At 41.0% G+C, this 21,237-nt stretch overlaps 1 protein-coding gene across 1 annotated transcript in view; it reads left to right on the top strand.

Annotated features, from left to right (window-relative positions):
* Positions 1-2,311: 2,311 nt before the first annotated feature.
* The window catches only part of ELK3 (ETS transcription factor ELK3), a 38,385-nt gene continuing 19,459 nt past the window's right edge, over positions 2,312-21,237 (top strand). The window contains exons 1-2 of the mRNA XM_005143123.3: positions 2,312-2,754; positions 19,503-19,711. Of these exons, the coding sequence (XP_005143180.1) occupies positions 19,505-19,711 (207 nt within the window). The 5' untranslated portion in view covers positions 2,312-2,754; positions 19,503-19,504. The remainder of the gene's footprint in view (positions 2,755-19,502; positions 19,712-21,237) is intronic.

Raw genomic sequence — 21,237 nt, 5'->3', positions numbered from 1 at the left:
TCTACTAACAAAATAACTAGCATTTTTATGACTGTGAACAAACAGATTTTCTGAGGGAAATTACTTTTGCAGAAGAAAAAGGCTCTTATACAATGCAAACCTGCAGTTTTCTTTATTCATCCTTTTGTACTTTTGCATAAAATAATCAGTAAGGATAGCTGTAGGTCTACATTAAATGAGCCAGGCAGATACCGCAGATGAGAGTTTCAGTAACCATTCTATTAAGAACAGAGCTGTTATAAACAACATAGATGTAATTTCAAAAAGTATTTTCCCAATGACATCCATAGTGCTAGAATCAGTAGCCCTGGCCAAGAGCTCCCATTTTCTTTCACATCAATCAGAGCTTTTGGAATTCCCCGTTTTTTCAGCGTACCCTGATGGCTTTATTCCATTAAACAAGTTCTGCACTTTCTTCTCCAGCATCTGTAGGGTAATATGAAGAGATCTCATCCAGTGGTCATCCACCCTCCAGCAGCTTGATTTAGGTTTCTACCTCACTATCTACACAAAAGTAAGATTGGTGCTGTCTAAGAAATTTCAGTGCTTTCAACCAAGTTACAGCATAATAAATATCAGAAAACATTGCAAGCTTTAAACATCTCTTCAAAGACAAAGTGGTGTTTACTTTTTGTAAAGGAAAAGAAGTTATACTGGTTTTGAGAGTTTGTTCTCAGATCTCCACACCAATAACCGTTCAAGGCAACTCTGGAATATCTCTGCTTCATCTCTTATTCATAAAATCAATGAACATTAAACGTGAAAGATCAGTGCTGGTACCCTCAGCTGTCAGTCCAACATGGCATATCAGCACCATAAGAGCTCCTCTATCTGCCCTGGTTTTGCAAATCTGGGTCTTCAGCTGTAGTTCCCAAAAAAGATTGATTCCTGTGTCCTAACGCTTCCAGGAAGGACTTCGTCAACTGCGTTTTGATCTACAAAATACACTGTCTCAAATTAAGCATTTTAATGATTCTGTATTTGGGAAACACAAAATGAGGATATAGCAGACCTCACATCTGCATTCTAAAATTCAGAACGCTTCTAAAAGGAATTATTTCAGGAAACTTACAAAGTTACTGTGCCAGTACTGTATTCTTGCTCCTTCATGTTAGAAGGCAAGAAGGAAGAACCCTGATGGACTTCCACAAGGGACCTGTAATTTGCTCACCACCAGCTGTTCAGATGCTACTGACTAATGCTCAGGGGCTAACTGTGATGACCTTTTTAATTCCATCAAAGCATGCTTTCATTCCCAATGACACTGTAAGCAAAATCCCAATGGACTGATAGAAAAAAAAAACATCACTTCTGTGTCCCTGCATGTTAAGAACATTCTGAACTACAGTTATTGGGCTGGATTGATAAATCTTGTGACTGTTAAATAGCTGTGCAGTATTGGTTTTAAATCATTATGCATTGAACATCACTGATGCATTGTTCAGAGAGAAGATAATGTCACTCACTCTGAGAATTTCCAAATGAAGCTAGAAATAGCACAATGCAGATGTATGAGACACAAGTGAAGACACGAAGGATGCAAACTCAGAATACTAGAAATGTGTGCCCTTCAATAAATCCAAACCAACACTTTCAGTCTGAGGTCTACAACTTAAGGGTCAGAACCAAAATCCCAATTAGCCAGCTGCCACTGACTGGTCTGCCTCTGAGGTATGATGCGAAGCTGGAAGACCTTGCTTGAATTTGATGATTTGAGCACCCCTTGACTTTTAATACGTCATTTCCCTCAATCTGTGATGTGCAGTGGGGCACTGTTTCTGTATTTAGCCATCTGCATGAGGTCCAGCTTTGGAAGGCGGCCAGTGCATCCAGCAAGATCCCCCACACCACCAGCCCTTCAGCCTCCACTGACCTGAATGGAGGCACCCCACACCTTGCTTCACCAGCATCTGAGCCCCCAGTCTGGTGGGACAAGAATGGACACCTTTACCAAGGCCAATGCCTTGCTGAGGCTCATCCTGATGCTCTGGGAGGACAAAGCACTGCTTGTAAGCATCTCGTACCCATCTCCAGCTGTCACCTGGGGACAAAATCCGTGATAGTATTGCCAACCCTGGAGACATGCAAGGCCGGGCTGAACGTGGTTCTGAGCAGCCTGATCTAGTTGAAGACATCCCCTCTCATTGCAGGGGAGCTCGACTATAGGACCTTTGGAGGTCCTTTCTAACCCAAGCTATTCCATGATTGTACGCTTTTGGGAAGGCACTTGGATAGGCTGGAAGCCGAGAGGCGCCGGTGGGCCAAGTGCTGGTCTGTCGGGAAGCTCCTCCCCAGGGGTGTAGCACAGGAAGAGGTGGAGGTCGGGGGAGCCGGCGGAGCTCCCTGCGAGCCTGCGGAGTTACTGTTACCCGTTTTACTATGTGTGTGTCTTATATTACAGCCATGCTGCACATCAGTGGCCAGAGTGAGGGGAGAGGGGAGGAAAAGCCTGTTTACACAGACTGCAAACCGCCTGGGGAATAATGCAGGAAAGGAAGTGAGCCGGCTCTCTGTCTGACTGCTCTGACTTCCTGCTCGCTCTCTCACACGGGCACACACGCACACACACACACACACCCCGGCCGAAGGGAAAAAAAAAAAGGAGAAAAAAAAAAGGAGAAAAAAAAGTAAAATCAGGATCTCATTACAAGAGCAACAGAGCGTTTGCAGAAGACTGTCAGCATGGAGAACCGGGGGATTTTACCCGGCTCCCTCTAAACTACCAGGAGAGCGGAGAAGTCCCTCAGCCGCTGGGTAGGTACAAGTGCTGCTGTGCCTGCCCCGACTCCCGCGAAGTTTCGGGGGGCTGCGGGGAGTGAAGGGGAGGCCGGCTGCGGGGGGCTGCGGGGTTCGGTGCTCCCCTGGATGGCGGGGCAGGGGGGTTGGCGGTGAGCAGCGCTGAGGGGCAGCGTGGAGCCCCACACTGGGCCGGGGGTCCCAGGGGTCCTGCCCTGTGGTCGGGCCCGGCCAGCGCTGCCGTGGCGGGGGCAGGGGGTGGCGGTCAGGGAGCGGCGGGTGGAGGGCGCTGGAAGGGGGGTTCTGCCGCCTCAGGGAGCCCAGCCCCCGGGAGCAGCGGGTGTAGGTGAGGGCACGGAGCGTGTGTTGGGGGGCAGGCACGGGAGGGGTCGGGGTGTGAGGACAGGCTGTGGGGGGGGGGGGGGGTTGTGCGCTGCCTGACAGGGCGCAGCGAGTCGGGGGTAGCCCCGCCGCCCGCAGCTCCCTCGGCGGTGCCTGGTCGTGTCCGGCTGCCGGGGCCGCGCGGGCCCGCCCGGAGCGAGCAGCATCGTGATAGCGGCGTTTGGGGCGGCGGGGGCCGCCTGGGTGCCGGTCAGGACTGCGGGGGCGCCGTGGGGTCCCCGGCGCCGAGTGGGGCTGGGGGGAATGGAGAGAGGGGAGGGAGGGGAATGCTCCTGCAGAAACTGCATAAGGGGCTTTAAAAAAAGGGGGGGGGGGGGGGGGGGAGGGGGGAAGTGTCGGGAGAGTTTCTGGCTTGTCTGGAAACAGCAAGACTAATTGCCATGCGCTTCCGGTTTGAAACTGGCAGCAGACAACATCTTGAAAATGAGTCACTGCAGCTCACAAAGAAACTCTGTGGTTTTTTCTCTCTCAGGTTTATGTATTTGCTCCTTTTTACTGTTTCCTTTGTAGTCTTCTGCATAATGCCCGGCCCTCCCCCTCCCCGCTTTTCTTAGCCAGCCCCTGCCCCAAGACCCTTTGGCCGATGTGGAGAGTTTCCACGTACAACCGAAAAAACACTAAAAATGTTTGTAAGGGAAGGAAAAAAAAAAGAGCGAGAGAAAGGGAGAGAAAGTGGAGTTGTTTTTGGATCTAGCTTTGCTGAAGGTTAGAGGGACTCTGATGCTGCAGGGGGAAAAAGTTCCCTGAATTTTCCACTGGCTGCAGGAAGAGAGCCCATTTAGTCATGGCTAAGTAATGTCTGCACACACACCAACTAATCTCATTAGGAGTTTCCGTTCCCTAACACAGGAGGGTTTTGTGAAGCCCTGTCAGCTTTTCTACGATTGCAGTTGAAAGGGAGACAAGTTACATCTTTATTTACTTAGGGGTATAGTGCTAACATAAGTTTATACAGTGCAGCATCTTTTCAGTCATGAGGATTCCAAAAGAGAGGTTTCATTTAATTTCAAGCAGAAAGTTGTGTTTCATCTCATATTTTGCTCATTCAGACTTTTCAATTATTTCAGATAAGGTAGTAGTTTATGCATAGAGTGAAGTGCAGAAACGGGGTGCATGGAAAACTGCTGTAAGCACATTCTGTGCATCTGTGACAATTGCATGGTTAAAAAGCTTGTCCCAAAATACAGAGGTGATGGGCATGTTTGAAAAGTATATTCGCTCCTGTAACCTTCCTGTATTGGTGCTCTTACTTATCTAATTTTGAGGTGATTTTGTAAACACCATTTTTGACTTAGTGGTTTGTGTATTATTTCGTGATGATTTATTTTCATAGTGGTCACGAAAGAAGTCTGTGTTCAGAATGAGAAAGATTTTTGCCATGCACCACCGATCTTTAAATTTAAATTAGAAGTTAACAACTTTTTGCAAACAAAAAAGTCTGGACCAAACAAAGAAAAGGGAGTCTTGCTTATTAAGTGGGTTTTATCTTAAGGAAATGTCAAAAAATGGGAATAAAATTGCATGCAATAGGAAGTAACACTTAGCTACTTACTTGAATTATCATGTGGTAACATTAAACTAGCAAATACTATGAAGAAAAGTAGTACTTGGATGAAGAACTAATTGCAGTGTACCACGTGTATACCTTTGAGGATCTTCAGTGTTTCCTGTACTTCCTATGTCCAAGCTGCACAGAAGAGTTCTTCATTAACATCACTTTACGGAGGATGTTTACTAGTGGATCAGTGACACGATCTCCAGACACAGAAACCTCTTGATTTCCTAGTTAGATGGAGAAGAATTTTTAGAACAGTGCGTAAACCAGAAAATGCTTAAGTTCTGTTTCAATCAAATGCAGTCATCAGATAGTAATAGCTGTTTTCTGGTTCTGAAGTTTTATTTCTTTTGTAAAATTCTAAATTTTAGAGAGGTTTATTATTGGGCATGACATTCAGAAATGTGCAGAATGTGTTATGGAACAGTGTGGCGGACAACACCAAAACTCTCAGTGAAGAACCCTTCCTAGCTCATGTTATCTCTCTTAGAATATGGACATAAATTGCCCACTTATTGCATTAAGTATTGCTGGAATTTCGGTGTGCCATCTACCGAATCAGTGTAGGTGAAGCACCCACTTTCACACACAGAGTTATATATATGGTCTATCTACACTACATAAATTTCGTATATTGTATTCACGCAGCATAAGTAAAAACATTTTGATGTCCTCATAGAAAAACTGAAGATGTAGTAGTGTACCGCTTGTGTGTTCTGTATATTTGAAAGAGTGCATCAGAAGCAATCCATAGGTATGTTAAAAATGCAACACGTCTGTTTGGAAGAAAAAGAAAAAAAAATCCAAATGTCAAGTAGTGCATGATGTTGCCACTCAGATAATAAAAATGTCTTAAATATGTTTCCACTGTAAGTATGATTTTGTTCTTTTAACTGCTTTAATTTTAAAAAATAGCGTGTGAGAAGAATGTATAGAATCATAGAATCATAGAATAGTTAAGATTGGAAAGGACCTCAAGATCATCTAGTTCCAACCCCCCTGCCATGGGCAGGGACACCTCACAGTATCTGCTAAGGGATGAGATATTATCATAATTGCCTCTATCTCAATTTTCCAAATCACCTTCGTGAGTTGTTCTGAAAAAGAGAAAACCTACGGGTATAGAGCCTTTCTGATACCACCTAGATGCAACAGCTGAAATAAGTGACACATCTCAGCTATAGCCTTCCTTGTAACTCTGTTTATAAACCACTCAGCACAGGGATGTTTTTGTATGTAGGAACCCAAATCTCTTTTGTTTTATTCATTAGCAGTTCTTACTGCTTACTGATTAAGAGTGGTTCTTTGAGGTGAGAACCTTGCTTTGTTTTCATGATTTAAGTTTAATGAAATAACATTAAGCAACAGGAGCAAAGACTGGCATATTCCCCTTTGCTGTGCATGAAGACCATTTATGTAAACCTTCACATTGTAATGCCTTTCTTTGGATAGAGACTTCTTATGATAGAGGTGTTCTTATGGGAAGTTATTACTGATCAAGTGATTTAATACAAATGAAGCTGAAAACTATCTTAGTTAAAAAATCTGTTCTGGAGAACTTAGCACAAAATCAAAGTAATTTTGCAGGTTCATTAAGGTACATGGAGCTTGTTGCTTGCTCTGAGGGTTGCATATTTTTGTGTAGGAAGATAGGTATACGTAATATGGACATGGAGGTCCATCAGCTGCACAGAAAATACAAATTCTTAGCCTTGGGAGTGGAATCGTGTAACAACATGTTGCCAAAATAAACAGACATTTGGCTACTAAAGATAAGGAAGAGTGGGTTAAGGGTGGGAGAATCAACACACAGTTATTTGGGATGCATGTATTTATTAAAAAAATATTTTAGCAAGTGTATCTTGGTGATGTCACAGTTTGTATGATCCTGTAGTTACCGTTATCTCTGTGAGTGGATCTCTGTCACAATGCTAGATAATCTAAGATAGCAAAGAACTGATAAATTAGCTCATATTTCCCACAAAGATGTGGCAGGTTGGACTATATTCGTGCAATTCAGATGATTTATCAGTCCATGGTTTTCTTCTGATGGCGGTGGTTCCAGTGTGCAGCATGCCTGGACACTGCTGCTGGAATCCATCTGAGAGCGGTGACACTGATTACTGGACGCTGTCAGCCTGGGCCAGTTTCAAAGAGTACTTACTGTTGGTTTTGAGCTGCTGTGTATTTTTTGTAACCACACCCAATGGTTCGTTCAACAGGCTGTCACTGAAGGGCCCCTGTTGTGTTGTGTGTCCCTGGATTGATTCACCATGGCTTTTTCCTGGTGTTTCCCACAATAGGGAACCTCACAGTCTTGAGTCATTAGACAGATGTTTACTTCATCTGTGGCTTGTTAAATGAATCAACTAATATTCTGGAGGCTGTTGAGTGCTCATGAAAGACTGAATATGTCTGCTCTCATGTTGGAGTATTTTCTTGAATAATGAATGATGAAGAATTAGTCACAATTTTGAGGAGAACATCAAGGTGTAGGCACAGGAAGTCCAGCTCACTGCACTGTGAAATACAAGGCCGCATGTGTGGAAACAAAGCAGATGAAGCACAAAGTACCTTACCTGTGCGCTTCACAAAACCAAAATTCATCTTTGTCCTTGAAACTTTCTTTAGCTCATTGTGTGTTTATATGCCAGTAATTTATAGGCCAGGTAGGATGCGGCTTTGAGCAACCTGCGCTAGTGGGAGGTGTCCCTGCCCATGGCAGAGGTTTGGAACTGGATGATCTTTAAGGTCCCTTCTAACCCAACCTGTTCTATGACTTTAGAATTATATCAGAATTCACATTCTTAAGGGTTTGCTGTTTAGAGTGGATTTAAATTCAAATGCTCTTTGGAGGAGACTTGCTGCTTTTCTGTAAACAAAACATAAAATACCTGCCATCAATACTAATATGAAAATATGACTAAAGCACTACCTGCCAGCTAATTCAGTACAAATTAATAACTGTATAGTCATTCTGCATTTTTAATTTTATATGAATACTGTGGTAGTCTTGCGGTACCAAAAGGTACCCTGGAACCATTGATCTGCATAATCAGCTGGTGCGATGCTTTGGTTTTGACTTTCAGCCTGGGAGCGATGCTGATAACACCAATGTTTTTAGTTGTTGCTAAGTGATGTTTACTCCAAAAAAGGACTTTCTGAGTCTCACGCTTTGTCAGGGAGGAGGGAAAGCTGGGAGGAAGCAGAGAGAGGACACTTGACCCAAACTAACCAAAGAGGTATTCCATACCACAGCACGTCATGCCCGGTATAGAAACTGGGGGAAGTTTCTTCTATACTACTATTACTGTAGTAGTATTGTGGTATTTTTGCCTCTCCTTCAGAAGGAATCCACTGACCCTCTGCATGCATGGCCACATGCTGTAATCTCACCTGTATGATGACACCTATGAACTTTTAAGAAAAATATCAATCAACTATGTAAAGAGGTTTGTTTCTAAAGGCTATACATGTGCTCTGTCTACATCTGAGTGGTTAGACACAGCTCAGGGTCTTCAGGGGAAGAATTTCTGTAGGAAGCCACAAACTTCCTTTGTTTTGATCTTTTCAGGCACTTAGGCATGTATTTATTTTTGAGTGTGTCCGCACTTCTGTTACTGTTGCAAACATTTAAATGATAGCTTAAGCCTTGAATGTAGCTAAGGCATTGGAGTAGCTCTTGCTTGCTTTGTGCAAGTGTCCTCCTGGTCTTCCATAGCTCTCAATTTTGCAGTGTCAGGACGTGCTAAATGTGTGAAGGATATCACCCATTCTATGGTTTCACTCAGATATATTTCAGGGAGTCGTTTCAGTCACACCTGTGTCTCTGCTTGCCAATTTCCTAGACATTTGAAGATTCAGGGTATAGCTTGGATAATCTTTGCAAATACCAATTACTGCACTAATGTATTTTGGCTTGCATACAAATAACTCTGTCTTCATTTCTTCTGCTTTAAAGTGTACAGGTTTTTTAATCTTGTTGATCCTAAGTTGAAGATCATTTGAGGAAGCAGGAGACGAAAACTTACATCTTACACATTGTCTTTTAGTTTTAGCTGTTGTTAAATTATGTAATGGATCATTTGGTTGTAAATTTTGTGATTCTCAAGCATTCAAAATTGATAAAAGATTTCTAAGCACTAACCCAAGTATTAAGTACTGTTAATGTAATTTTACAAAATGTGTATTTCTCTGAAAAATAAGTTTGTGTAAAATATGCTTTCACAGTTGTACCAAAAAGAGTAGGCTTGGATTATGTACTTCATCTAAAGAATCAAATGTTCTCCTATAAGATTCCCATCCTCATTTTGCAAAACAGCTGAGAGTTCATCTGGAAAACAGATTTCTATTACACATCCATTTGCCTTTAATGTGATGTCAGCACCTCTTTATCTCTGTGTATTTCTTCATGTCTTTGTTTTTGTTTGTTATGCAGAAATTGATCAGATATATTTCAGTTTAAGCTTTTTGGGAAGGACACTAATGAGTATTATTGGTTTTAAATGTTTATATTATGGTAATGTTGAGTGGCCTCTGTATCAAGTCACAGTACAGCACAAAACAAAAAGTTCATAGACTCAAGTGCTGCTATTATCTCTTCCCAGCAATTAACAGTAATTCATGAGAAGAAGCAATCTTTAAAAAGCATTTAGAAAGTAGAAACAAATTCCTGTTGCAGCTCTGTTAGTGAAACCTGGAGAAAGTTGACTACCTTCAGAGAATTTCTTCCATGTTACGCTAATATAGCTGAGATGGGTATGTGAGTTTAGATTCTAGATATAGACCTCTCTGAAGTCTGGTGACTCAGAGCAGAGTCAGAGCAGCTGGTGTGTGTGGTTAGTTTAGCAAACCGTAAGTGTGGAATAGGGCTGGTATAGAAAGTATGACTGCAGCATTCCTTCAGTACTGCTGCTTTGGTACCGAAGCTTTGCGATGCAAATGCTTCCAAAGCAGAGCAGTGTCAAAGCTGGGTTGGTTCCCTGGGAGGAGGGCACAATAAAACTGACTCTGCAGTCTCATCCAATTTGAGGTGAGGGAGTAGAGTCTTTATGTTTTATCTAAACATGGGTTTTTATCCAGGATTCAGCATGCAAATTGAAATAGTGGTTGTTGGGCAGCCTGAGCAGCAGACACTAACATACCAGTTACTGTTTTGATGTCACTTTTAAACACAGGCAATCTAGGCACTTAGAATACAGCAAAGTTTGCTGTAGTGATTGAAACAGTGTGCCATTTGTCTCACCTTCATAATTTGCAGCAGCCACAGGAAATAGTTTAAGCACAAAGGACACAGACAGTACAGGAGAGTAACAACCAGATCTTCTCTTGGCTGAAATCTTATGTATTATATGATACATTCTGTTGGGTATTCCAGTGTTTAATGAACAATGTTAGGGGAAGTTTTAGGTGTGACCTTAAGTTCTTGTTCGGGTAATAGACAAGAGAATAATGTCAGAAGATAAGAACCTTTTAATCTGGTTTCAGTTTAGTTTAGCGCATGATAAAACATGCATATCAGAACTTTTATTAGCATTGAGAAAGGAGGAGAATAGAAAAGTTTGGGGATTTTGACATGTAAGAATGACAATTTAGGTTTTTACTATGAGACAATTGCACACGGAAATAATAGCATTTAAAGTGAAATACAGTTCTTCACTAGAGCTGTGACTAGTTGCTCGTTTTTTATGACTGAGGAACTTTCACCCTGGCACATGCTCCAAGAACTACTGTGATAGCACTAACGTTTTGGGAAGAAACTGTTGGGGTAAAATGTCTCCATATTTATGTAGGTTACTACCGGCTGAATTGTGTTACACCGTTTTCCATACAATGCTATGACTGACTCCCTTTGCAACATGAAAATATATAGGCAAACCTGTATTTTATTTCATAGTTTAAAGCTCATTTTGCTAACCCAGCAAATTCTGAAAATTCAGCATGCACAGGAAGGTGAGCTCTGACTGTGTAAGCTGCAATCATTGTGCTGTGCTTTAGGTCTTGCGGAAATTACCAGCCACCTCAGTTTGCCTGAACAGAACACCCAGGACTATGTTTCCTGCCCTTTTGGCCAGGTTTCTTTCTGCTCAAAGTGTTAAAAAGACCTGCTTGTTTATCTAAGTTTGCAGTCAAGGAAAAATCAGTCAGGAGGGAAAGACTAGTTTAAAAAAATTGAATATGAAATGTATTAAAAGCAACATTTGAGGCAGTTGACAGTATTAATGCACCATTTAAAATAGTGGAGCCACTAGCATCAGTTACAAAGTATTTGGTCTGCTAGTTTAAGAAGGGAGATAAGGAAAAAGCATGTACATTTGGGAGTAATCATTGCTTGGTATGTCAAGTAAACTTTCAGAAAAGCCACTGTTCCTGAAGACTTGATCCTCTGCCCTCCTTAGTCATCTTTTTGTTTTCATACATATTTTCTCTGAATTTATCAAAAGGACTATCAGAAACTTTAGATAGGACAGTCAATCATGATCTGTGTCCTACTGTGCCGACAAAAATGTAAGAGGAAATCATATGGGAAAAATAAACATATAGGGCTGGCTTTGAAAGCACAAGTCCCTGGGATTACAGTGTAGCATATTGCCAGCATGCCACAGATGTGCACCACATGAGCAGACAGAAAGCGGTGTGAGGAGTCTGCGTTCATTTTATGTCTGTCCCAAAGTGAATGGTTGGAGCCATTATGAATTTATGTAGTTTTGTTTATGACTAGCTTGAGAAAGAGTTGAGCAGGTTATTTTTTTAAGGCTTTCTGAGGGAGGCAATGAGTGATGTTCCCTCCTGCTAAGGGCTTTAACTCCAGTCAGTTTAAACCTGTTTCTTGAATTGCATCCTCTGGAGAATCTGAAAACACTGGTGTTTTAGAGGCGGTGTCATCACACCTCTGCTTGGCAGGCGACCAGTCCTTTATTATATTTATTAATTTGGAGGTTACAGAACTTTCCTCTTTGGGACATCTGCCTCAGCCTTTCTTTGACTTAGTTAAAAGACTTAAAAGCTCCAAACATTGCATTACCCAACGTGCCTACTGGAGGCATTACTGGACATGTATATTAGTGCTTTCTTTTCTGCAGTGGAACTTCATGTTATCCTATAATATTTTGCTAGAGCTTGCTGCTATCTCTTTAATGTTGCTCTTAACCACGGGACTCTGTTTATTTTTTTAAATGTGCCGGGCCAGAACAGTGGGTAATCTTGCTTGAGAAGGAGACCTAAATTATTACTGTAAATAAGCTTTTAAGTTAGAATATAAAGTTAAGAGAACACTGTTATGCTGGGCCAGCAGAATAGGCATGTCTCATGTGACTCCGTTAAGGATATCAGCCAGCAAAACCCTCTGTGCTTTTTTGGCACATTCTTAAACCGGCCTGGATTTGTGTGGCAGCATTACTGTAGTTCTACAGCAAATCGGAACTTGTGCGCCAGGCACCCGGTAACTTTTTCTAATGTTTCCACTGGGTGGTGCTGCAGGAATTCCTATTTTACTTTTTTTTTTTTTTACTTGAATCTGCATTTCCCAGAAAGACGCCTCTGAAATATAATAGGAGGAAGTCCTGATTTAGAAAGTTTTTGCAGTTTCAACACAATGGAAGAGCTCGGAGGATGCTCTGGCAGGAAATGTCCTGGTTGCTGGATGTGGAAAAATTACCACCATTCTGTATCATACAGTTCCCTAAAGTGCCCTGAGTATGGATTGCAGCCTTAGTTTGAGTTATTAACTTTACCAGAGAAAGTTCTGCGTCAAGCTAAAGCAGGTATATTTACACAGTTGGTTGTGAGATTATTTTTTCAAGGCCAGTTAAAACAGCAGTAAGTTCTGATGAGTACTTGAAAACTGAGTAAACAAACTGATACTTGTTTTTCCTCCTTTGTGGCAGAATCACTAACTTCTCACCAACCACATCCTATTTATCACCCTTGAAGCATCTCTGTTGAGAAATAAAGTGTGAGGCCTGAGTCAGACTTTTGCCTTATTCTTTCAAATGTTTCTGAGCAAACATTCAGGCCGATTTGGCAGTTGTCCCTAACCTCTCATGATATAATCACTGTTACATGGATGAATTTTCAGCGGAAAATGTTACAGCTGACTGAGTTTTTGATTATTCTAGGGAGGTTTCATTTCTTCATCAACACCCTTTTGCTTTTGTAATTAAATGCAAAACAAGCGTGCTTCATTTTTTTTTATAGAAACTGAAATGTGAAAGAGAAAAACTGGCCTAAAGGATTTGTAAGCTGTTCAACTTTCCATACAGATGTTCACTTTAGAGCTGTGTTAAAAATGTGTATAGCTGAAACAGCTAGAGACTGCCTTATTCTATATTTTTCTCTAAACTCTTTAATGTTTGTCATTATGGAATGGGCTTGTTTTGGTAGTTTCCAACAACAGGTTTTTAAAACTCACATAACTGTAAGTATTAATATACTTAAAAAAATCAGTATGGTTTAGCAAAATCTCAATTTCTAGTATTGAGAAACAGTGGTTAAAAAAAAAAGTAATGACAAACCAGCCATGTTCTTTCATGTGTTAATTGCAGCAGTCATGTCAAGGGTTAAAATGAACCTGAGACACTTAGAAAAATAAAACCAGAGCTGCTGTTACAAACTGGGACAGATGTAGGAGGCCAGGTTTCCTGTGGCCCATTTTCCAGTTTCCTGGCTGCAACCTGCAGAAATAAAGGAAGCTTAATGCTAACGTGAATGAGAAGCTAACAATGCCTCACATCACGCTGCTTGGAGAAATGTGCTGTTGGCCAGAATTAGGATACAAAAGCAGTAAATGGATGTACAAAAAATATACACATGTTTTCCAGAGGAGTCGAAAAGGGGGGATGGAAAAAAAGGCATCTGTTACATGGGAGTGCTGTGTGCTTGCAGAAACACACACTTGCCTGTAAGGGAAATGGAAGTGGAGGTGAGCGCCTGCTGTGGTGGGGCATAAGAAAAGGATCTGAATCTTTTGCAGCTGCTTTGGCTACAGGAGGAATCGTCAGTTTCGTCATACACTAAGGGAAATAAATTTACCTGCCCTGACTCTCCCTCTTAATCCTTTTCATGTACGTGTCTGATCGCCATCTCTGTGACTACCTATAGTGCATAACGCTGGCTAACACCTTTTACATCTTCCTGATTTAACTGATCTCCATCTGATTTTCTCAGCCTTTAGGGTCTCCAGCCAGCCTGTCGCACTCAGCTGTCCGTCCTCTGCCCCAAGTCTCACAACCTGGTTTATAGCTCAGAGCCCCAGATGTTTCTCCATACACCCTCTAAAACAGCAAAGGGCTGGTTTTGATTCTAATGGCTGGAGGGATTCTTAGTTTTAGCCTTCAGAACTTTTTCATATTGATTGTTCAGGATCAGCGGTATATATTTTATAAAGGGTGTTTGGGAGCTAACATAGAGTGGGGAGAAAGAATCTAGGTAGGAAACCTGGAGTATGTGCGAAAATGGAAGATAAGAACACAGCTGTAATGTAGTTGTATGGAAGCTAAGATCCTCTGCAGAAGTCCTGAATGCTGCAGAGCTGCTTTCCAGCTTTCTGCCTTTTTCTTCTAAGTTTTTCTGTGCAAGAGTCCTACAAAACTTAATGCCCCAAGGAGTATCCTACTTAACTCACAGTTTATGTCATAAATCTTTCTGATGTGGAGCTTTGTATTTAGCTAGCTTTATCTCTGAACCCCCTGGTTTTCTACTGCTTGGATTTAAAATGGCTTGCTTATTTGATTTCTTTTCCCCAGCAGGTTAATGATTTTCTTTTGAACCTGAATGCCCCTTTACTGACATTTTGTCCTATGGAATTCTGTATATATTGTCTTGATCAAAAAAAACCCAGAAGGTAAAGCAGTCACCAGCATGTGTATTCATATGTCTTAACTTTTCTAGTGTAACTTGCGTAATATTTTCATAATGCTTGCCCATTCCAGTAGAAGTCAGTCGCCATACATTAAGGAGAAAGCCAGTGTTTGGCCTGTGGGCCTCTCACCTAAATGAGGAATTTGGGCACCTCCAAATTCCAGGAATTTACAGGAAAATAATCTCTTAAATGGGATGCTTTGTGTGTGGATGTGTCTGTCCTTCTCTATTATTCTCTTCTGGGAGAGCTTACAGTGTTGACTTTGCTGCTCTGAGTTCAGGCATTTCCGTTAGTCCCTTAATTTGGTTGAAATGAATAGGGGCAGTATTATCAGCACAGATATTCTGTGTTGTGTCCTTCCCCCATCAGTCCTGAACTTAAAATGTGATGTGTGGAGATCACATTGTACCACACTGACCATGCAGTTGGTAGGCTTTGTATGGGGGGGATGAGCTTTTGACGGGAGTGTAAATGGGTAACACAGAGGGTGTTAGTGTAGTTACTTGTCACAGCTGCCTGAGAAATGGACTTGGTTCTGAAACATCCCTTTGATGTCTAACATAGCATTTCCAAGTGTAATTCTTTCTAGGTATGCCAGTAATAATTTGTATCACTGGTAGTGGAACTGATCACAAAGTAAAATTACTAGGCTATTTAGGTCAGGTCAACCTAGCTATTTTTATTTCACGGCTTAGAAAATATCTTTGACTCTCAAATGCATTGTATAAATGTTTAAATAATAGTATGATGGGAAAACCACATGTGTTAAGGTTAGTGGATGAAAAAATTAATGGACTCTTTTGTCTATATGAAATTTTGATTAGGCTTTCTGTCAGGGTCCAACTGGAGAAAACCCCAGTGTTGGACCCTGTTTTGTTCGTGATCCCAATTAAGACCCAAACAAAGTGAAGTACCATAATTGATCAGCTGGTTTATTGCAAAAAGAAAGTTATTATTATTAAAAAGGGAAATTATTGTAATAAAAGGGGTAATAATAGGACAGATTGAAAAAAAGGCAGAAAATGAAGCAAGAATTTAGGGTGCAGAGAGGGAATCACCACCTTGGATCCAGCAGTGTCCTGGGGATTTGTTGTTGTTGGTGGTGGGAGTTCTCCAGGGTTTGTAGTCGGTATCGGAGCAGAGTGTCCCCTTAAAGGTCTGTAGTAGTCGTTGGAGGTGGGTGTCCTCATGGAGGTGTCCCTCTAGAGTCATCCTCATGGCAATGGCTCCTTCTTGTGATTACCTTTTCCCCCTTTTATAATGAGTTGGAGGGAGTACCTCTGTTCTTCATGTCACGTATTACATGGTCCTGATGGACCAGTTTCCCTGGTCTTGCAGCAATTCTTGGGATAATGGATGGCAATTCCTCACACCAATCCTCGAGGTAATGGACAGAAGAGTCTTACCTTAGCTCTTTCCTACTCATCCTTCAGGCAATGGATGGTGGAGTACCAGTTCAGCTCCTCATACCCTTCTCCCAGGCAATGGATATTGGAGTCTTACCTCAGCTCCTCTCACTGATCTCTGAGACAAAAGATTGGTGGAATTCCATCTCAGCTTCTCATACCAATCTTTGAGACAATGGACAGTGAAGTCTGATTTCAGATCAATCTCTCACACTTTCCATGACACAAAATGCATGTTTCTTACATAGGTTGTCTGTCTCATTCTGTAACATAGATGGATGTAATTACAGAATCACAGAATCCCAAGGGTTGGAAGGGACCTCAAAAGATCATCTAGTCCAACCCCCAAATAAGTGATTTTTTTAAACCTATTTTTTGTCTAATCCATGTAATTTAGTATGTGGCTCCATGTATTATTTATTGTACAGCATTCAAATCCTCTACTGAGCACAGAAGTGATGGGAATATTTATTATTTCTATTTAATATTAATGAAGAGTTGAATGAAATGTGAAATATATGCCCGGTAGGAAGTGACCATATCCTAGCACCCACTTCTGTTAAATTAAGGCAAGATACTGAGTTCCCTTTGAGTCAGTAAAAATTCAAAAGAATTAGAAAAGGCATAGATGCAATACAATCTTTTCTGAAGATTTGTGACTCCTCCCACTCATATTTCATAATAACTTTTAATACAGGTAGCACGTTTTTGGTTAAATTATATTTGAAGTGCTTTGAAAAAGGTGGCAGTAACCTTTTGTGTAATAACTTGATGGAAGTCACCTCTCCTTAGTCACTGGAGCATACAGTATGGAATGGGTACTCCTATAGGATATTCTCACCCAGGCTTGCATTTTGTTCATGCATTTTGTGTTATGCCTATGGCTGAGTCACCATGAGACCCAGTAGGTAAAAATGGAATCCAAAACTGTTTACATTTTAGAAATGATAAGCATCAGAAAACAGGTTCATAATGGAAAGTGTAGTGCAATGTTAGCTGTTTGTTACCCTGTGAGTGTTCTTGGGCAGACGTGAATGGGGGTGCAGGAGACTGCAGCAAAATGCACTTCACCGTGAGTTCAGTTGCAACGGAACTCTTTGAAGCGGTGTTATTGCTCTGAAGGAGAATGTAATTTAAGGTTTGATAGAATTGTATCTCTGAAGTATTGTACTGATTTGGCTAATGTCATGGTGGTAAACTTTATATTGGTGCTTCTGTGGCTTTCTTCTGCCTTTAATTTCTTCAGCTGAAGTTCTACTGACAGGTCTTTTGTAGTGTGGGACACTTGTACACATTGTAAGACAATTTTAAAGGAAGATATTTTGAAGTTGCTCTGATTTTCCAGAGCAAAAAAAGGTTCTGTTTGTGATTTCTTGTTTGGAAGAGTTGTATGATACAAGCTGAAATTATGCAGAGTATTGCTGTATGTGATGAATGGAAACTAAGATTATTTTAAAGCATGTGGCTGTATATACCTACACATGTTTAGTGAAGTTGCAAAATTTATAAATATTAATTAAAAAGTATGTATATATGTTGCCACTTTAATAGGGATGTTTTATTGGCCATTATACAGATGAATAATCCATTAAAGATGTTAGTACTTGCACAGTTGGTGTAGTTTAAAGGAACTTCTTAATTAGACTGTAAAGCAAGTGTATAACTTTGAGATATATTTAATTTATTTAATTCTAGCTATAGATTTTTTTCTTGCCTTGCATTAAGTGGGAAATAATTTGTATAAGGTAATAAAACATGCAGTGAAGCAAATGTAAACCTCTGAAAGCACCAGATTGTTTATATAGGCGGTTCTGTTTCAGGGATACCTAACAGTGCTTGGAGCCTCTGCCATCTCTTGAAGGTGCTGTATAGTTCCTGTCTTACACAGCTGGGTGTCAGGGATAGGTACATTTGTCCTTGTCATTCAGACTGGATTCTTGGTTAAAGAAATGAGGCTTCTGCAGTGACAAGAAAATCATTAATTCTGCAAACCCTTGTTTGGCCACTGTTGAAATTATTTGGACCAAAATAGAACTCCAAATTCTGCTTTCTGTAATACTATTGACAACATTCTCTAGTGTCTTTTAGTTGCTTTTCCATTGTCTTATGCGATTTATTTTCCTTTATACTAGTGGAACTTACGCAGCATGATTTCCTTATTGCTGGGGTGAATTTGAAGAGGCCCATCTTCCCTCAGCTGCCTGCTGTACTGTTCCCTGCGGAAGACAGAGGTTTTGTGCCCTCTTGTGGTCAACACACCAAGGAAAGTGTCAGGCAGTAAATCTGGTGTATTACGGCCCTGTTATCTGCTAGGAAACAAACAGTAAAATATTAGGAAATAAAAGGAGCAAGGAAGTTAAAAAAGGTAACTCAGTAATACTGGCATCTTTAAATCTGCATTAGTTACACATAACATGTCCTAATTAACTATCAGAAGAGGCCAAGAAAAACACTATTTGATACAGTGGTAACATACCAAGACTTGTAATGTTTTTGAAAGTGGAGGGCAACCTCGTTTTTAGCTACGTCTTCATTTCATTAATAAATTGTCTTCAGTGGTAATGCTCCCAAGTTTTGTGTATATTATGTCTTGTGCTGAATTGGAATGTACTAATTCTTAAATTTATCTGTTTATTTTTAATGCAGTGCCTGAAAAAGAGTTTTATTTAGGGAGGGCTCAGTAGCACAGGCAAGAGACAAAAGTATTCAAACATCCTTTAGCAGAGACAAAAAATACTCAAACAGCCTTAGAAGTTAGGCACTGTTAAAATATTCCTAGTTCTCAATCATAGGTATGATAACAAGAAATCCCTGTTAGAGAAAGGTTCAGGGTAAACAACACTTACGTTTCTGTGCTTAAGTGTACTGAACTTTCAGCATTTCTGCAAAATAGATAACATCTTCTGAGCTATTTGGATTGGCAAACAGAAGCAGCAAAGAGCCATTTCAGACCCTGGAAGAAACAAAATAGGCAAAGGGCATATGATACAAGTAAGGCAGGTGCCTGTGGTGGGGGGAGGAAAGAGTCTGGTTTCTGGTCCTCTAACCAAAGGCAACTGCTCTGGTCTTTCCTTTTTCTCCCCTTCTACAGAGTGATATACCTGAACAAGTTCGGTATGCTCCTCAGGACAGTAAACAGCAGTTTTTCCAGCTCATTTCACCAGATAGTTACATCAAGTACTTTCTTCTCTCCCTTCACCTCACCTCCCCCATATGTTCCATTGAAGAGTGGTTGCATATACTGAATTGAAGATACTAACTGGAGATGACTGTACCGTGTGAGCTATGTGGGCAGTACTTTTCTAACTACTTACTGTTTTATGTATCCCTTCAGAAAATAGCTGTGGAAAAAATACTGAAACAGCAGTGCGAGACCTGTAGGTCTGATGGATGTTTGATTGTAAATGATACAGCAGCTTCCTTTGCTCAGTTACGTAGGATGATTCTGCAAGTTCTACACAGGACTTGTTACTGAAAAAAGCATTGGGTAGACCGCCTGCTTCTGGATGTTTTTCACACTGTTGCTCTCCTTTGTCCCTTGTAGGTATGGAGAGTGCAATCACACTGTGGCAGTTCCTTTTGCAGTTGCTGCTAGACCAGAAACATGAGCACCTGATTTGCTGGACGTCTAATGATGGCGAGTTCAAGCTACTCAAGGCAGAAGAAGTGGCTAAGCTGTGGGGACTCAGAAAAAACAAAACTAATATGAATTATGACAAGCTGAGCCGGGCGCTCAGATACTATTATGACAAGGTAAATTTTGTTATTCTCATGCAGACTAAGAAAATAGAAACACTAATATCTCACTTCTATGTGGAAGCTATTCAAAACTTCCTCTAACTAGTTTTTACAACAGACAACAGTGTTGAAGGCAATCACAGTGGAGGTAAGAGGGCAGCTAAAAGATGCACAGGAAAACACTGAACATCCCATTGCCTGAGGAGGGGAGGTTTTGACCTAGGTTTACACTTACTGATGCTTTCATGTGTTTATGAATGTGGCTACCCAATATTTTCTGTAGCTTTTGACAACAATAAAATAACTGTTGATAATGGAGAACTGTTTGATTATTACAGCCTGATAGGATCTTCTGTAATGCAGGGAGGTGGTAGACAGCAGTGATCAATGCAGCAGGCAGAGTGTGGCAGCTTTACCAGCAGGTATCACCCATGTCAGAACAAAGAAAAGACAAACAACTAACTCAGCAGCATAGAGGGTGGGGTTGAGGTTTCACAGTTTTCATGGGAAATATGTTTTGGACCATAGAGCCTGTTGGCCAGTGTTTTAGCTAGTCTTTCCTGAGCTTTCTGGTAAATCATTTTGAGAACTGAATCAGATCCTTAGCTGGAAATACAGTGCTGAAACACTCCTACAGTTGTGACTGCAGTATTACCTCAGCAGGATCTCACTGTAACTATTCCTTTGTTAACGCTCAGTGTTTCCAAGACTTTGGACATTTTCCACTATGTCATTTTAGGACAAAATCTGTGTTCACTTCAACAGCAGTCCAGGTTATATGTTGCTATCACTTAATTAGCAGCGATATGTATAAGAGAGCGCTAATGCATGAAAGTGCAGAATAAGAGTAGCAAGCAGAGGGAAAAGCAGCAGATCAGATGGTGGGTGTCAGAGCAGGGATATGTTTGGGTCCATTTGTCAAGGCAGTAGTCTCATGCTGAGTTCATCTCATGTGAAGACTGTATTTGCTGTCGAATGTTAAATTTACTACCACTTGGAAACTTACCCTCTGGCTATCTCAGGTTAAAATAATGAAATGTGTTTTGGTGGGGGTTTCTTCATCCAATTTTTCTGCCCTTGCAAGACCTACTAAATTTTGCTCTTTCTTCACAGGTACATCTGTTGAGGTTTGATAGAAATAGTAAGACCCAAGAAGTCAGCACAGTTTAGGCAGCCAACTTATATCTGACAAGCTGTGGTTATTTGTGTATTCTCAGAAGCTGGTTACAGGCAGATACTGTAGGCATACACTTAGCGCAGAGCTGTTGGCAGCTGAGAGCTCCACTTTCAGCCTCTGTTTAAACTGAAATCTGAAATAATAACATATTGAACACAGTAATCTGGAATTTTTTAGATCACTCAATTTGCTTCTGATTTGCAGCCATCATGAGCATGCCCACAATCTAGAAGAGGTTAGTAGAGGTTACTTACAGGTAGTTCCTCTGGAAATAAAACTTCTGCAGTGTAGTGGGCGTACATAAGATCACAATCACTCTCATGAAGCCATCCTTCACTTTGGCATTTAGTCCTTGGTCTTATTC

Source organism: Melopsittacus undulatus, chromosome 5 (genome assembly GCF_012275295.1).
Source record: "Melopsittacus undulatus isolate bMelUnd1 chromosome 5, bMelUnd1.mat.Z, whole genome shotgun sequence".
Classification (NCBI taxonomy): domain Eukaryota; kingdom Metazoa; phylum Chordata; class Aves; order Psittaciformes; family Psittaculidae; genus Melopsittacus; species Melopsittacus undulatus.
This window is presented reverse-complemented; position numbering and strand designations above follow the sequence as displayed.